We start from the raw sequence: 12,748 nt of genomic DNA on the forward strand, positions 1-12,748 counted from the left end.
CCCTATTTTTTTCAGACGGCAGGTCAGCTTCATTCTGCAGGTCGCTTAGAGGATCCCAGAGTATACCTCTACAAGTAATGTATATTACTAGACTTGGTTTAAATATTCGGAACTTTATGATTTACTGTTTTGCTTTATTATATATTTGAAATGTTTAATTAGTATGTTTTTTATAAATATTTTGTTATTATTTTTATATGAAGTAGACTCTTACGAGTCTACGAGTTGAATCTACGAGTCGAGTCTATAAAACTCTTACGAGTCTGCGTAAACTTTCTAATTTGATAACCTTGAATATGATAACTCATAAAAAATAAATTTATATATATGACCGTGGTTAGGAACTTTAGGGCATTAAGCAAATTTTTAAAGAAATATAATATTATATAAATTATTTTTAATCTGTTTTTTTTACTTTTTTATAAAATTTATCAAGAGTACTGTATATTGAGATTGAATTAATTTTTTAACTTTTATTTTTTATTTTGAGTTTTAAAAACCAAATCCCTACTTTCTATTTGATTTTTTTCCTATTACTACAAATTATAACAATAAAATAAAGAAGCACTACATAATATAAACAAAATACTTTTTAAAAAAAATATACTATCAATTAAGGTATTAAAAATATGAAAAAGAGATAGAGAAACAATGAGAATGCTAAATAAATGTTATTTTTAATTAAAGTAACTAATAAGTCGTGGATTAATATCTCTAACATTAATAACCATGCTCCTAATTAACTGCTATTATGTTGATTTTCTATTTAACGAGTTTTTATGTTGATTTTATAATTTTAATGATTAATGTATTAAAAGTTATGTTATCACGAATAATTGATAATGATAAGGATAAGATAAAGGCCCCCTACCTGACAGATATTGATGTAAAGTTGTTGAAACGTGCTTCTTATCAGTTTGTGAATTTGTGGTCCAAAAATTAACTATACGATCTGCAACTATTATCCTATGCTCCGTCTTTTTTTAGCGTTTTGTCACCACTTGGCACTACAGGTTAGGAGCGGTGCGGGTTGATCCATTTTTTTTATAAAAAAAATTCATCTAAATCAAATTTAAAAGTATGTGGGATTCGGTTTAATTTTATTTTTATTTAAAATAAATTTTAAATTGAATCAAAATAATATTTTTCATCAGAAAATCAAAATAATATTTTTCATCAGAAAATCAAAATAATATTTTAAATTTTAAATTGAATCAAAATAAATCAACATATTTGAGTCTCTTTGGGTTGATAAGTTTATCTAAAAAGACATCTAAAATAAATGAAATAATTTTTTTCATCAGTTCAAATTAACTTGTAGAAATTAACTATCTTACCTTTTTAAAAAAAATTACTAAAAAAATCTTATACAAATTAGCTTATGCATAACATTAGAAAAAATCATTTGAGATTTTTTCTTAAAAATTCTTATGCATAAATTTATCCAAACAAATCATTAATCATATACGATAATTTATAATTAAATCATAATATAAAAAATTACACACTAAATATATAAACTATTTATTCATATATATATATATGTATATATATATATATATGTATAGACACACGCACGCGCACACATGTTTTCAGCATCTTGTTCATTGTTCTTAATGTAATTACAAGTTGCTGTCTCTTGGCTTCAAGATTGTGTGGTCCGGAAGATTACTTGACAAAAATGCCGTAACAGAAGCTAACTTAAAAAGGGATGGCTACCACACACACATGGGAAAAGTTAATTCTCTAGTATGTTTCCTTTTTTCTCTCTATACATATAATTTCTTTATCGTTCATATATAACAACTATAACTAACTATTAAACATAAAATTAATTTAGTTAGTTATTAGAAGTTATTTGAGTAAGTTGGTTGGTTACTCAAGTTATAGTTATTAGAAGTTATTTAAGTAAGTTAATGTTGGTTACTCAAGTTAGTTATTTTCTATCTTTATATAAATACATCAACTTTGTAATACTTTGATCAATGAATGAATGAATTGAATGAATCCTATAACTACTTTTCATCTATCTTTCATTTCTTTCATTCCTAATATGGTATCAGAAGTTTTTGCTTCCGTGTCTCTTACTTCCTATTAAAGCTATTTATGGTTCTACCCGGTGGTGTAGATAGTGCTGTTAGCCCTTGCTTTGTGGCGTCGAGCCCTGACTCGAGGGGGCGTGTTGCGAGTCCCACATCGGGTGGTTCACATTGATGATTAAGTTCTTATATGACTGGGTAGGTTATCCCCTTTATGAATCATTTTTTAAGGGAACCTTTCGGATACTTGGTTGGTTCTTTTTTTTTCTCTCTCATGGCCATAGATGTCATTGATGATTAAGTTCTTATATAACTGGGTAGACCATCCCCTTATGAATCATTTTTTTAAGGGGACCTTTCGGATGCCTCTTGGTTCTTTTTTTTTCTCTCATGGTCATGGATGTCATTGATGATTAAGTTTTTATATAACTGGGTAGGCCACCCCCTTATGAATCATTTTTTAAGGGAACCTTTCGAATGCCTGGTTGGTTCTTTTTTTTTTTTTCTCTAATGGCCATGACTGCCAATGATGATTCTAACCCCTTCATTCTTCATTCTTCTGAAAATCTTGACATTGTCTTAGTTTCTCATCCTTTCATCGTGTTTTCGGCAAAGGCTTAGTTGCTGATGTGGTGTTGTGGATGAATTGGCGTGGAACGGTTGCGGTGCTCGTTTATGCCACCGCATTGTGATACTTCTTCGAGCGTGTTGGTTACAATTTATTATCCTTTGTCCCCAAAGTTTTTTGCCAACAAGCTTTGATGCTTGCTTTGGACTCTTGGAAGTCGTCGAAGTTGGTCGAAGATTTCTCGAAGTTTTTATTTTGATCAATGTATTTTCAACATGTTTCGCTTTATTTCCCGTTTTCAATTTTTTTTCTTTTTTCTTTTATCTTTCTTCTTTAATGTTGATGTATTGTATTCTCCAAGTTAGAAGTGTTTTCAACACATTCCAACTTGTGGGGGGTATTAAACATAAAATTAATTTAATTAGTTATTAGAAGTTATTTGAGTAAGTTAGTTGGTTACTCAAATTATAGTTACTAGAAGTTATTTGAGTAAGTTAGTGTTGGTTACTCAAATTAGTTATTTTCTATCTTTATATAAATACATCAACTTTGTAATACTTTGATCAATGAATGAATGAATGAATCTTAAAACTATTCATCTATCTTCCATTTTTTTCATTCTTAATACTAACGAACAAAAATTATGAAGTTTACTTGTGAAGGGAGTGAGAAACTAGTTGTTGATAGGGCCAAAATTCTGCTTAATTACTTCCGGAGGAGCTACGTTGCTGGTCCAATATCCACTGAGAAATGGGTACAAAGATTTACTCTCATCAAACAGATGGAAAAAGTTTATAAAGAATATTTTTATAGTTTACGTTTAAAAACTGCTTCAAAATTATAATTTTGTCAATTATTTGAAGTTAAGTTGTAAAATATATCTTCCTCAATTTTCTAACACAGTTGTTAATGTAATAGTCTAGTGCCGGCTTCGACCATATCATAAACAAAATTAATTTAAGTGCACGGAAATTAACTTGTAATTATTCCTAGCTAGCCCTGTTGGGGTAAGAAAATTTAGTCGAGCAGCAAGGTGTTTGATGATGTTCTCCAGATCCAAAAATTTCATATATATAATTGAAAATTAATTTTGTTGCTTATTATAAGAAAGTGTACAGTTAATTAGGAGCATGGTTATTAATGTTAGAGATATTAATCCACGACCTATTAGTTACTTTAATTAAAAATAACATTTATTTAGCATTCTCATTGTTTCTCTATCTCTTTTTCATATTTTTAATACCTTAATTGATAGTATATTTTTTTTAAAAAGTATTTTGTTTATATTATGTAGTGCTTCTTTATTTTATTGTTATAATTTGTAGTAATAGGAAAAAAATCAAATAGAAAGTAGGGATTTGGTTTTTAAAACTCAAAATAAAAAATAAAAGTTAAAAAATTAATTCAATCTCAATATACAGTACTCTTGATAAATTTTATAAAAAAGTAAAAAAAACAGATTAAAAATAATTTATATAATATTATATTTCTTTAAAAATTTGCTTAATGCCCTAAAGTTCCTAACCACGGTCATATATATAAATTTATTTTTTATGAATTATCATATTCAAGGTTATCAAATTAGAAAGTTTACGCAGACTCGTAAGAGTTTTATAGACTCGACTCGTAGATTCAACTCGTAGACTCGTAAGAGTCTACTTCATATAAAAATAATAACAAAATATTTGTAAAAAACATACTAATTAAACATTTCAAATATATAATAAAGCAAAACAGTAAATCATAAAGTTCCGAATATTTAAACCAAGTCTAGTAATAATACATTACTTGTAGAGGTTATAGTAGTGGTAGATCATTCTCATCGAGAGTTTGATATTATTAGAGAACAAGAGATTTGATATTATTAAATGTGAGAATTTTGTATTTGAGAATAACATGCTCAATGAAGATATGTTGAATGCTGAACACACATAAAACAATAAAAAAATGACTTACATTTTCGTTTAATATTTTTAACTTGCTAACTCGTTGACTCGGTGATAAACTTGAGAGTCTATCGAGTTTACTCAGAATTTATAGAGTTTACTAGAATCTACTAAAAAAAAGTTTACTCAAGAGTCAACTCGGAGAGGACAAGTGGACTCGTGAACTCGTAAGAATTAACGAGTTAACTCTAGAGTTTGATAAGCATGATCATATCTTTTAAGTAATTGTATGCAAAATTGATGTGTTAGATTTATGTCACAAGATTTATTCTTTATATTTATATCTATATTCTATATTTCAATACTAGGGGATCGGAAAAAAGAATTTAATTTTATATCGTTGCTGATAAAGAAAATTGTAGACGTACTGAATAGAAGATTGATATTTAGAGGTGTCAACGCATTCTAAATAGTCGGTTATGTTAAAATCCATAATATATAAGATATCTATATATCAAATATCTTTTATTTCTAAATTGCTACCTTTTCTGAAAGATGCTACTAAGTTTTATAATAAAATTAGCATAAAATAAAATTTTCACCTCCCAATTTTAAACCGAACTAACACTAAGTTAGCACTTTTAAAATATAATTTGAAATAAGTTCTATCAAAAAGTTATGTTAAATATATTTAAAAAAAAAATTTACTATCTACAATAGTCTTACTCAAGTAAAGTGAGTTATTTTTAATATTAATAGAGAATATCTGTGGATTATACTAAAAAAATATTAATTTTAGTTTGATTCGCATTGATCCAATTCCAACCATGGAACTGATGACTCCTGTTAACAACGCCTTGTTTTTTCAAAGATTAATTTTATTATTTATTTATTATATCACATATTATATTTAAGCTTTTCTCTCTTTATTTTTTATTTTCTTTTACAATAGTAAACAATTGGGATTGAACATAAATTTTTATACATCTATATACCCCGAACTCTATTTTTATTAGGCTGACACTAACGAGTTGGATCTCAATCACCTCTATTATTTATTTCTTCATATTCTTTTCGTATAAACTATAAAGGGATATTTAGGTACAAATAAAAAAAAAACCCTAGAACCTTCAAGATGTTGTAGTTGAACGCATGTATCACGTGCATTAATTAGTCTCTATCTATCCATATTTTAGGTCACGAGAGTGGACCCCGAAATAAATTGCAATTATTATTTTAAAAATTATGCTAAATTAAGAACATTTATTTATACATTAATGCGTTTTTATTGTTAAATTCTAAAAATTAGCCTACTTAATATATTTTAAAAAATAAAATTATGTTTAATCTAATTTCTGTTGTTTATACTAAAAATAATGATTTCTGTTGAAGAGAAAAAAGAGACAAAAAAAAAAATAACATTTAGGAATACTACAATAAATTATTGGACCGTTAAAATCAGCTTACAGCTCACTAAGGTTTTGTCCTCAAGCCAAATAATTGAGGAGTAAGACTATGAATATCAGGAATAGTTTATTTAATAAAAGAATTTGTGTTTGATTTTTAATCTAGTAAAGTAAGAGAAACTTGTGATTTCTTACACAGGATAACACTTTTGATTTAATTTTGAGATAAAAGTGATACGTGTAGATCTAGGAAGAGGCGTTGCCTATTTAAAGAAGCTAACCCTCCACAAGGAATTAAGGTGCAAGAGTTTGTTGTGAGCTATAAGCTAGTTTATCGTGAGGAGAATATGAAGTTGTTTGTTTTCTTTGTTGCTGCAGTAGTTTTGGTAGCATGGCCATGCCATGGCGCAGGCTACCAAAGGTTCCCTCTCCGAATGAAAACTGGCTATGGTGAGCGTTCTTCGGAGGTAAAATGCGCAAGTTTTAGGCTTGCTGTGGAAGCACACAACATCCGAGCCTTTAAAACCATTCCTGAAGAGTGCGTTGAACCAACAAAGGACTACATTAATGGCGAACAATTTAGATCAGACTCTAAAACAGTTAACCAACAAGCTTTCTTTTATGCTAGTGAACGCGAAGTCCATCACAACGACATATTTATATTCGGCATAGATAACACCGTACTCTCTAATATCCCATACTATGAAAAACATGGATATGGGTACGTATGCTCTTAAATCTTTATTTTCCTCAGTTTTCCATTTTTGCATGCTAATTACTAGTTTGTTTCCTTATTTGTCACTTATTTTCAACTATTTTTTGTATTGATCGAGTTTCGGTTTGGCCCTGTCAACAACATGTGTGGCAATTAAGGTTAATTAATCTGTCATGCATATATTATTATTTGAAATCTAACAATTCGTTGTGGATCTATATATGCGTGTGTTCCTTTGTTAACATTTCAGATTATCCAACCCTTCTGACAACATGAAGCAATGTTAACACCATGAAGAATAATGCGCAATTATATTTGAAATCTAACAAGATATATAGATGTTAACCATCCATCTCAATTTCCAGGAGCATATAGATGTACGTAGGGAAGAGAAATTAAAGACAGAGAAAATATATAAAAGAATAGAAATAAGATGAAAGAAAAAGTAAAGATATAATTATGATTAACAATTGGATAAAATGGTATTATGTTCCAGTCTTCCAGACCAGCCATATTGTCATGATTTTGTTAGGGAAAGCCTTATTGTCATGATAAGTATGAAAAAAATATATATTATTATTTATTAATTAAATGTTAGAAAATATAATAGTGATTTTAATATAATTATTAGAGAAATAGAAAATTCATCATATGTGACAGGTTTTGATTGGATAAAAGTATTGTAAACTTTCTTATTACAATGTACGGGCATGGACTATTTATTCATATATAAGTGTAAAGTGCTTTGAGGATGGTGTTCATTGACTCAATATACGAATAATTTATTGATAGGGTGGAGGAATTTAATGAAACCTTATATGATGAATGGGTTAACAAGGGCGACGCACCGGCATTGCCAGAGACTCTTAAAAATTACAACAAGCTGTTGTCTCTTGGCTTCAAGATTGTATTCTTGTCAGGAAGATATCTTGACAAAATGGCCGTAACAGAAGCAAACCTAAAGAAGGCTGGCTTCCACACATGGGAGCAGTTAATTCTCAAGTATGTTTCCTTTTTTCTCTCTATAGATATAACTTATTTATCTTTTATATATAACAAGTGCTGTTGGTTAACAAGTCATTGATATCAATAATACTGAATTCAACCATTTCAAATAATGTGATGAGTTTGAAATACTAATTGGATCTATTTTTGGTTGGTGTAGGGATCCACATCTTATCACTCCAAATGCACTTTCATACAAATCAGCAATGAGAGAGAATCTGTTGAGGCAGGGATACAGAATTGTTGGAATCATTGGAGACCAATGGAGCGATCTGCTTGGAGACCACAGAGGCGAAAGCAGGACCTTTAAGCTTCCTAATCCCATGTACTACATTGAGTAGTACCTTCACCTCTCTCAACAATCTAGCTAGAGTTTGCTCCTATCTATATGTAATAAGGTATGCTGATATGCACTATTCAAATAGGAGCATTAGCTATGTTTGTTAATGTCACTTTATGTTATGTGGGTAAGTCACCTAAGACACTCCACGTACCTACTTGTTGTCTCTTACGCGGCTTTAATAAATCTTCTGCCCTTGTTCCATATTTACTAATTATCCCTTTCTTCACTAAAAGAAAATTGTTATCATTAAGTATTAGTCTTTAGAACATATGAGGTCTTTAATTGGGTAGGTTTTACAAATTAACTAATATAAAATGTCATAAAATCCACGTGGTTAAACAAATGCAGAAAATCGACGTCGTCTATTGGACCGACAGTTGCTATTAATATAATGGGCCACCATAGTAGACTGACAAATAAATTACCTGACAACATCGTTTCACAAAAAAACAAACACAAAAAGGGAGTGCATTTTCCAGGGCATTTTTGTAATAAAAAACAGTTAAAAGGGAGTGCAATAGAAATATAGGGGTGTGGAAATAGTGATTTGAGCACGTCTTGAAGCAAATTGGGTTGTTCAGTTTTGGGCTGGCCGAAGAAAATTAAAAGATAGTGGAGCTCAACCCAACTAATTTTCTTCTATTCCACTTTAATCTAACCCTCAATTAATTAGTTTAATTTTATGACTAATTTTTTTAATGCACATACAATGAATTCTAAAAATTTACTTCACACACAAACTATCAATTTATATAAATTCATTATACTTATTTCAAAAGCGAACTAATTATAAACTCTTTGCATTATTTTGGTTTAGCTAGAAATACATGCAATTCCACAAATAGTTACAAACACAGTTATTCGAGTGATGGATGGATGTCTCAATTATGGCTGCACAAATACACGAGTTGTGCCTTAGGGAGAGGGGGCGGGGGAATCATGCTTTTGGGTGGAAAAAATTCATTTCTAATGCTTTGTCTGTTTCACTGAAAAGATAATTAGTCTATTCATAAGAGGAGATGAGATCATATGAAAAATATAATCGATTCTTTCATTTGTTTGGACTAGTAGTCATCCGTGAAAGTTTTGGGTTTAATATTGATATTTTAACAATAAATCCAATAAATCTTAGTGTAATGTTAGATATATTGATTTTTTTTTTGGAAAAGAAGTGTGTGCGAGCTGCTTATTTCAAAGAATAGAGAGATGAAAAACAACTTCATGTTTACTACGTGTATACATTTGGACTTTGGAGTATCTGGAGAAAGGAAGGAATAAAAGTATGCACGTATCATGTATGGTTCCATATATTAACTTTATATCTCGTTTAATTTAGAACGAAAAGGGAAGAAAATTAGTTTTTTTTTTCTTTCAATACGAAGATAAAAATATTATAATTTATATTATATCTCATGTTTTACTATTAAGGCATTATCTTTTTCCTCTTTAATTGTTTTTGTCATGAAATAACATAAAAAGTCATTTTGTTGTTTTTTTAGTTTTAATTTTTTTATATCAAACTCCAACTATATTTTGCTTTTAAAATATAAACTGTAGAGATATGCCGTCGATTTTTTAAATATAAAATACCAGCAAGGACCACGAGCATTTATCTAGTCTCTATATATTTAAAAGTTAGGACTAGAGTGGACCCAACAGTAAAAGCGACTGCAAATATTTTTGTTGGCATGATAAATGATTGTGAATGAGTTACGATTTTTATATTATAGCAGTATTTAATAAAAAGTAAATTGAAATTTGAAAATCAATACTTTAATGATATAGGTATGTTTGGATTAATTTCTCCCGAAATACTTCTAGAAGATAAATAAAAAATAACTTTTTGTAAGTTAATTTTTGCACTAATTATAGAAGCTGTATCACATAATTTTTTTAAAGATAACTTTTAACTTATGAAAAATTAATTTTAATCAATAAAGAAATTTATTTCATTTCTTGTTTTTGAACTTTAGAAGTGTTTATAAAGATGTTTATATAAACATACTGATATCAATAAAAATTAGAATGAAAGTTACCAATTCGATATATATTAATAAAAAATTATAAATTATACATCACGTGTGCTGATTTTAAAAAGTTTTTTTAAAAAATTATTAAAATCGTAGATAACAATTACGACTTTTGTATCTCATTCGTTAAAATAAATCATAAGACTAAAATTATTTTATTTTGTTTCATTTTTTCACACTGTTTTCTTAATACTTAAAATAAAATAATAGTTTTAAGAAGAAAAAAAATTAAATTTAAATAAATAAGAACTAAATTATTTATGAATGGATTGAATTATCAAATTTGATTAAATTGATTTTAAATTTGATCAAAATTGAATCAAGCTGGTCTATAAACACTCCAATGTAGAGGGCATAACCTTCCGAATTGGATGCTTTATTTCCGGAGTATAAAAAAAGAAAGAATTAAAATCTAAAAACAATGTCAACAAACATTGTTAATTTGATATGATTACCAGATATAATCTTATCTTTTAAATACGTTATTTTTTGGAGATCCCTATAATACTCATGTTTGTGTAAATGAAACAAAATATACGTTTAAAAAGATGAAATCCTTAAATGAGTCTTACCCGGTTGAAAGACACTCTGAGTTCACCAATGTAATCAAGCAAAAAAAATTACCATTAACGTAAGTTTACGAATCCTTAATTCACTAATAAAGACAAACATTAAGTTAATGGGGATAAATTAAATAACTAATTGTTTTTCATATATGTTTTATTCATTGTTATTATCTACAAATTTAATTAAAAAGTTATATATATATTACAGTTCACAGATATTATAATGTCTATATAAAGAAGAAAACCCTACGCCAGGAAGATGCAAAAGTTAGTAGTAGTGAAGAAAATGAAAGTCCTTGTTTTCTTTGTTGCTATAGTTCTAGCAGCATGGCATTGCCATGGCTCAGACCATGACCATGACCATGGCCACACCTACCAAATTTTCCCTCTGAGAATGAAAACTGGCCATGGTGGCCACTACATTCCGGAGGTATCATGCCAAAGTTGGAGGCTTGGTGTGGAAGCACACAACGTCATTGACTGGAAAACCGTTCCTCAAGATTGCGAGGGATATATTGGGAACTACATGCTTGGCGAACAATATAGATCAGACTCCAAAATAGTTAACCAACAAGCTTATTTCTATGCTAAAACCCTCAATATCACTGCCAAAACCGCATGGGTGTTCGACATAGATGAGACTACACTCTCTAATCTCCCTTACTATGCTGACCATGGATTTGGGTATGACTTTCTTTTGTTTGTCTATGTTATTGTTAGTTATTTACTTACAGTAAATTACATAAACTTTCTTAGATTTAAAGAAATTATACCTGTACGTCTTTCTTCCTTTTTTGACACACCTACACACTTTTCTTAATTTTTAAAACATACACAAACTTTCTTAAATATTATTCAGCTAGTTGAGTGAAGTCATATGCAACATTTATTGAGTATTTTTCTTCAAAAATAACGTGGTTTTCCTCCTTTGAGTATAAAACATTTTTATTAAAAAAATATTTTGCAACAAAATTCAATCAAGTTCTCACACCAGTAAATGAGTCAAATGAATGTCGAGTAACAAAACCGTAGAATCAATCTCATACCAACAAAAGCATAAGAAAAATGAACAATTATAAGTTTTCCAAATCAAATGAAATTACTCCAACCAAATTATTATGATCCAACACACAAAATCACCTAATCAATTTCATACCAACAATAATAACATTAAATCTAAATATATTTTAAAAATAGAGAAAAAAACATGTGTTATTTCTTTAAATGTGAAAAGAATTTTGTATGAGTTTTAAAAAAGAAGAGGAAGCATATTAAACCTACAGGGAGATTTTTGTAATTTATTTTTACTTATTTGTCAAAAAATTTCAACTGCGTACTTTTAGTAAGTTGTTAGTTAATTGCATATATAATCACTTAAAAAAAACATATACCTTTTTCTTTTAACGTTAGATGACCACTTAGACTAAATAATAATAACTCAAGTGAATTTGAATCTTTAAAGCTAGGCATCGGATAAAACAAAGTGTTAGCTAAAACTAAAAGAAATAATAACAGACCTTAATTTTTTTTCTTATGTGCAGTGCAGGCTCGACCGATTCTGTGATTAATTAGTCAGATTTATTTTCTTAAACCTGACTATTTCTACGTATCCCAATTTTTTTTGTAGTGGTTTGTGTTAAATCATCTAAATTAAATATCTGATTATTACATTGATTTTTGGGATCGAATTATTAATTAAACGGTTCAATTTTATTTTATTTTTCATCCAGCTAAACATTCTTCCGTATACAGTATATCTTATGAGAAAAATGGTTATTAACATTATAAAAAGTTTTATTATCCAATTATAATTAATAATATTTGTAAATTTATTGAATTTTAAAATAATTATTAAATTCATATCTCATTATATATTTATAGTTAAACTTTTTTACTTAAAACAATAATTAATTTCCCGATCATAGGGTGGAGTTATATAATGAAACATCGTTTAATAAATGGGTTGACCTTGGCGAGGCACCGGCACTGCCAGAGAGTCTCAAATTGTACAAGAAACTGTTGTCTCTTGGCATCAAGATTGTATTCATAACAGGAAGACCACTGGATCAAAAGGCTGTAACTGCTACCAACTTAAAGCTTGCTGGATATCACACATGGGAAAAGTTAATTACCAAGTAAGTTTCTTTTTCTCTATATTTTTTTTATAATTCCAATTGTTTTGTTGAGTTG

At 28.7% G+C, this 12,748-nt stretch overlaps 2 protein-coding genes across 2 annotated transcripts in view; both read left to right on the forward strand.

Annotated features, from left to right (window-relative positions):
• Positions 1–6,199: 6,199 nt before the first annotated feature.
• LOC547820 (31 kDa protein) lies at positions 6,200–8,122 on the forward strand. The gene is made up of 3 exons (NM_001254607.1): positions 6,200–6,620; positions 7,407–7,616; positions 7,780–8,122. Exons 1-3 carry the CDS (start codon positions 6,247–6,249, stop codon positions 7,958–7,960), a joined length of 765 nt encoding a protein of 254 aa, NP_001241536.1. The 5' UTR covers positions 6,200–6,246; the 3' UTR covers positions 7,961–8,122.
• Positions 8,123–10,816: 2,694 nt separating this feature from the next.
• LOC547669 (acid phosphatase) overlaps positions 10,817–12,748 on the forward strand; it is a 3,270-nt gene continuing 1,338 nt past the window's right edge. The window contains exons 1-2 of the mRNA NM_001249251.3: positions 10,817–11,242; positions 12,484–12,693. Of these exons, the coding sequence (NP_001236180.2) occupies positions 10,818–11,242; positions 12,484–12,693 (635 nt within the window). The 5' untranslated portion in view covers position 10,817. The remainder of the gene's footprint in view (positions 11,243–12,483; positions 12,694–12,748) is intronic.

This window comes from Glycine max, chromosome 8, assembly GCF_000004515.6.
Source record: "Glycine max cultivar Williams 82 chromosome 8, Glycine_max_v4.0, whole genome shotgun sequence".
NCBI classification, from domain to species: Eukaryota; Viridiplantae; Streptophyta; class Magnoliopsida; order Fabales; family Fabaceae; genus Glycine; species Glycine max.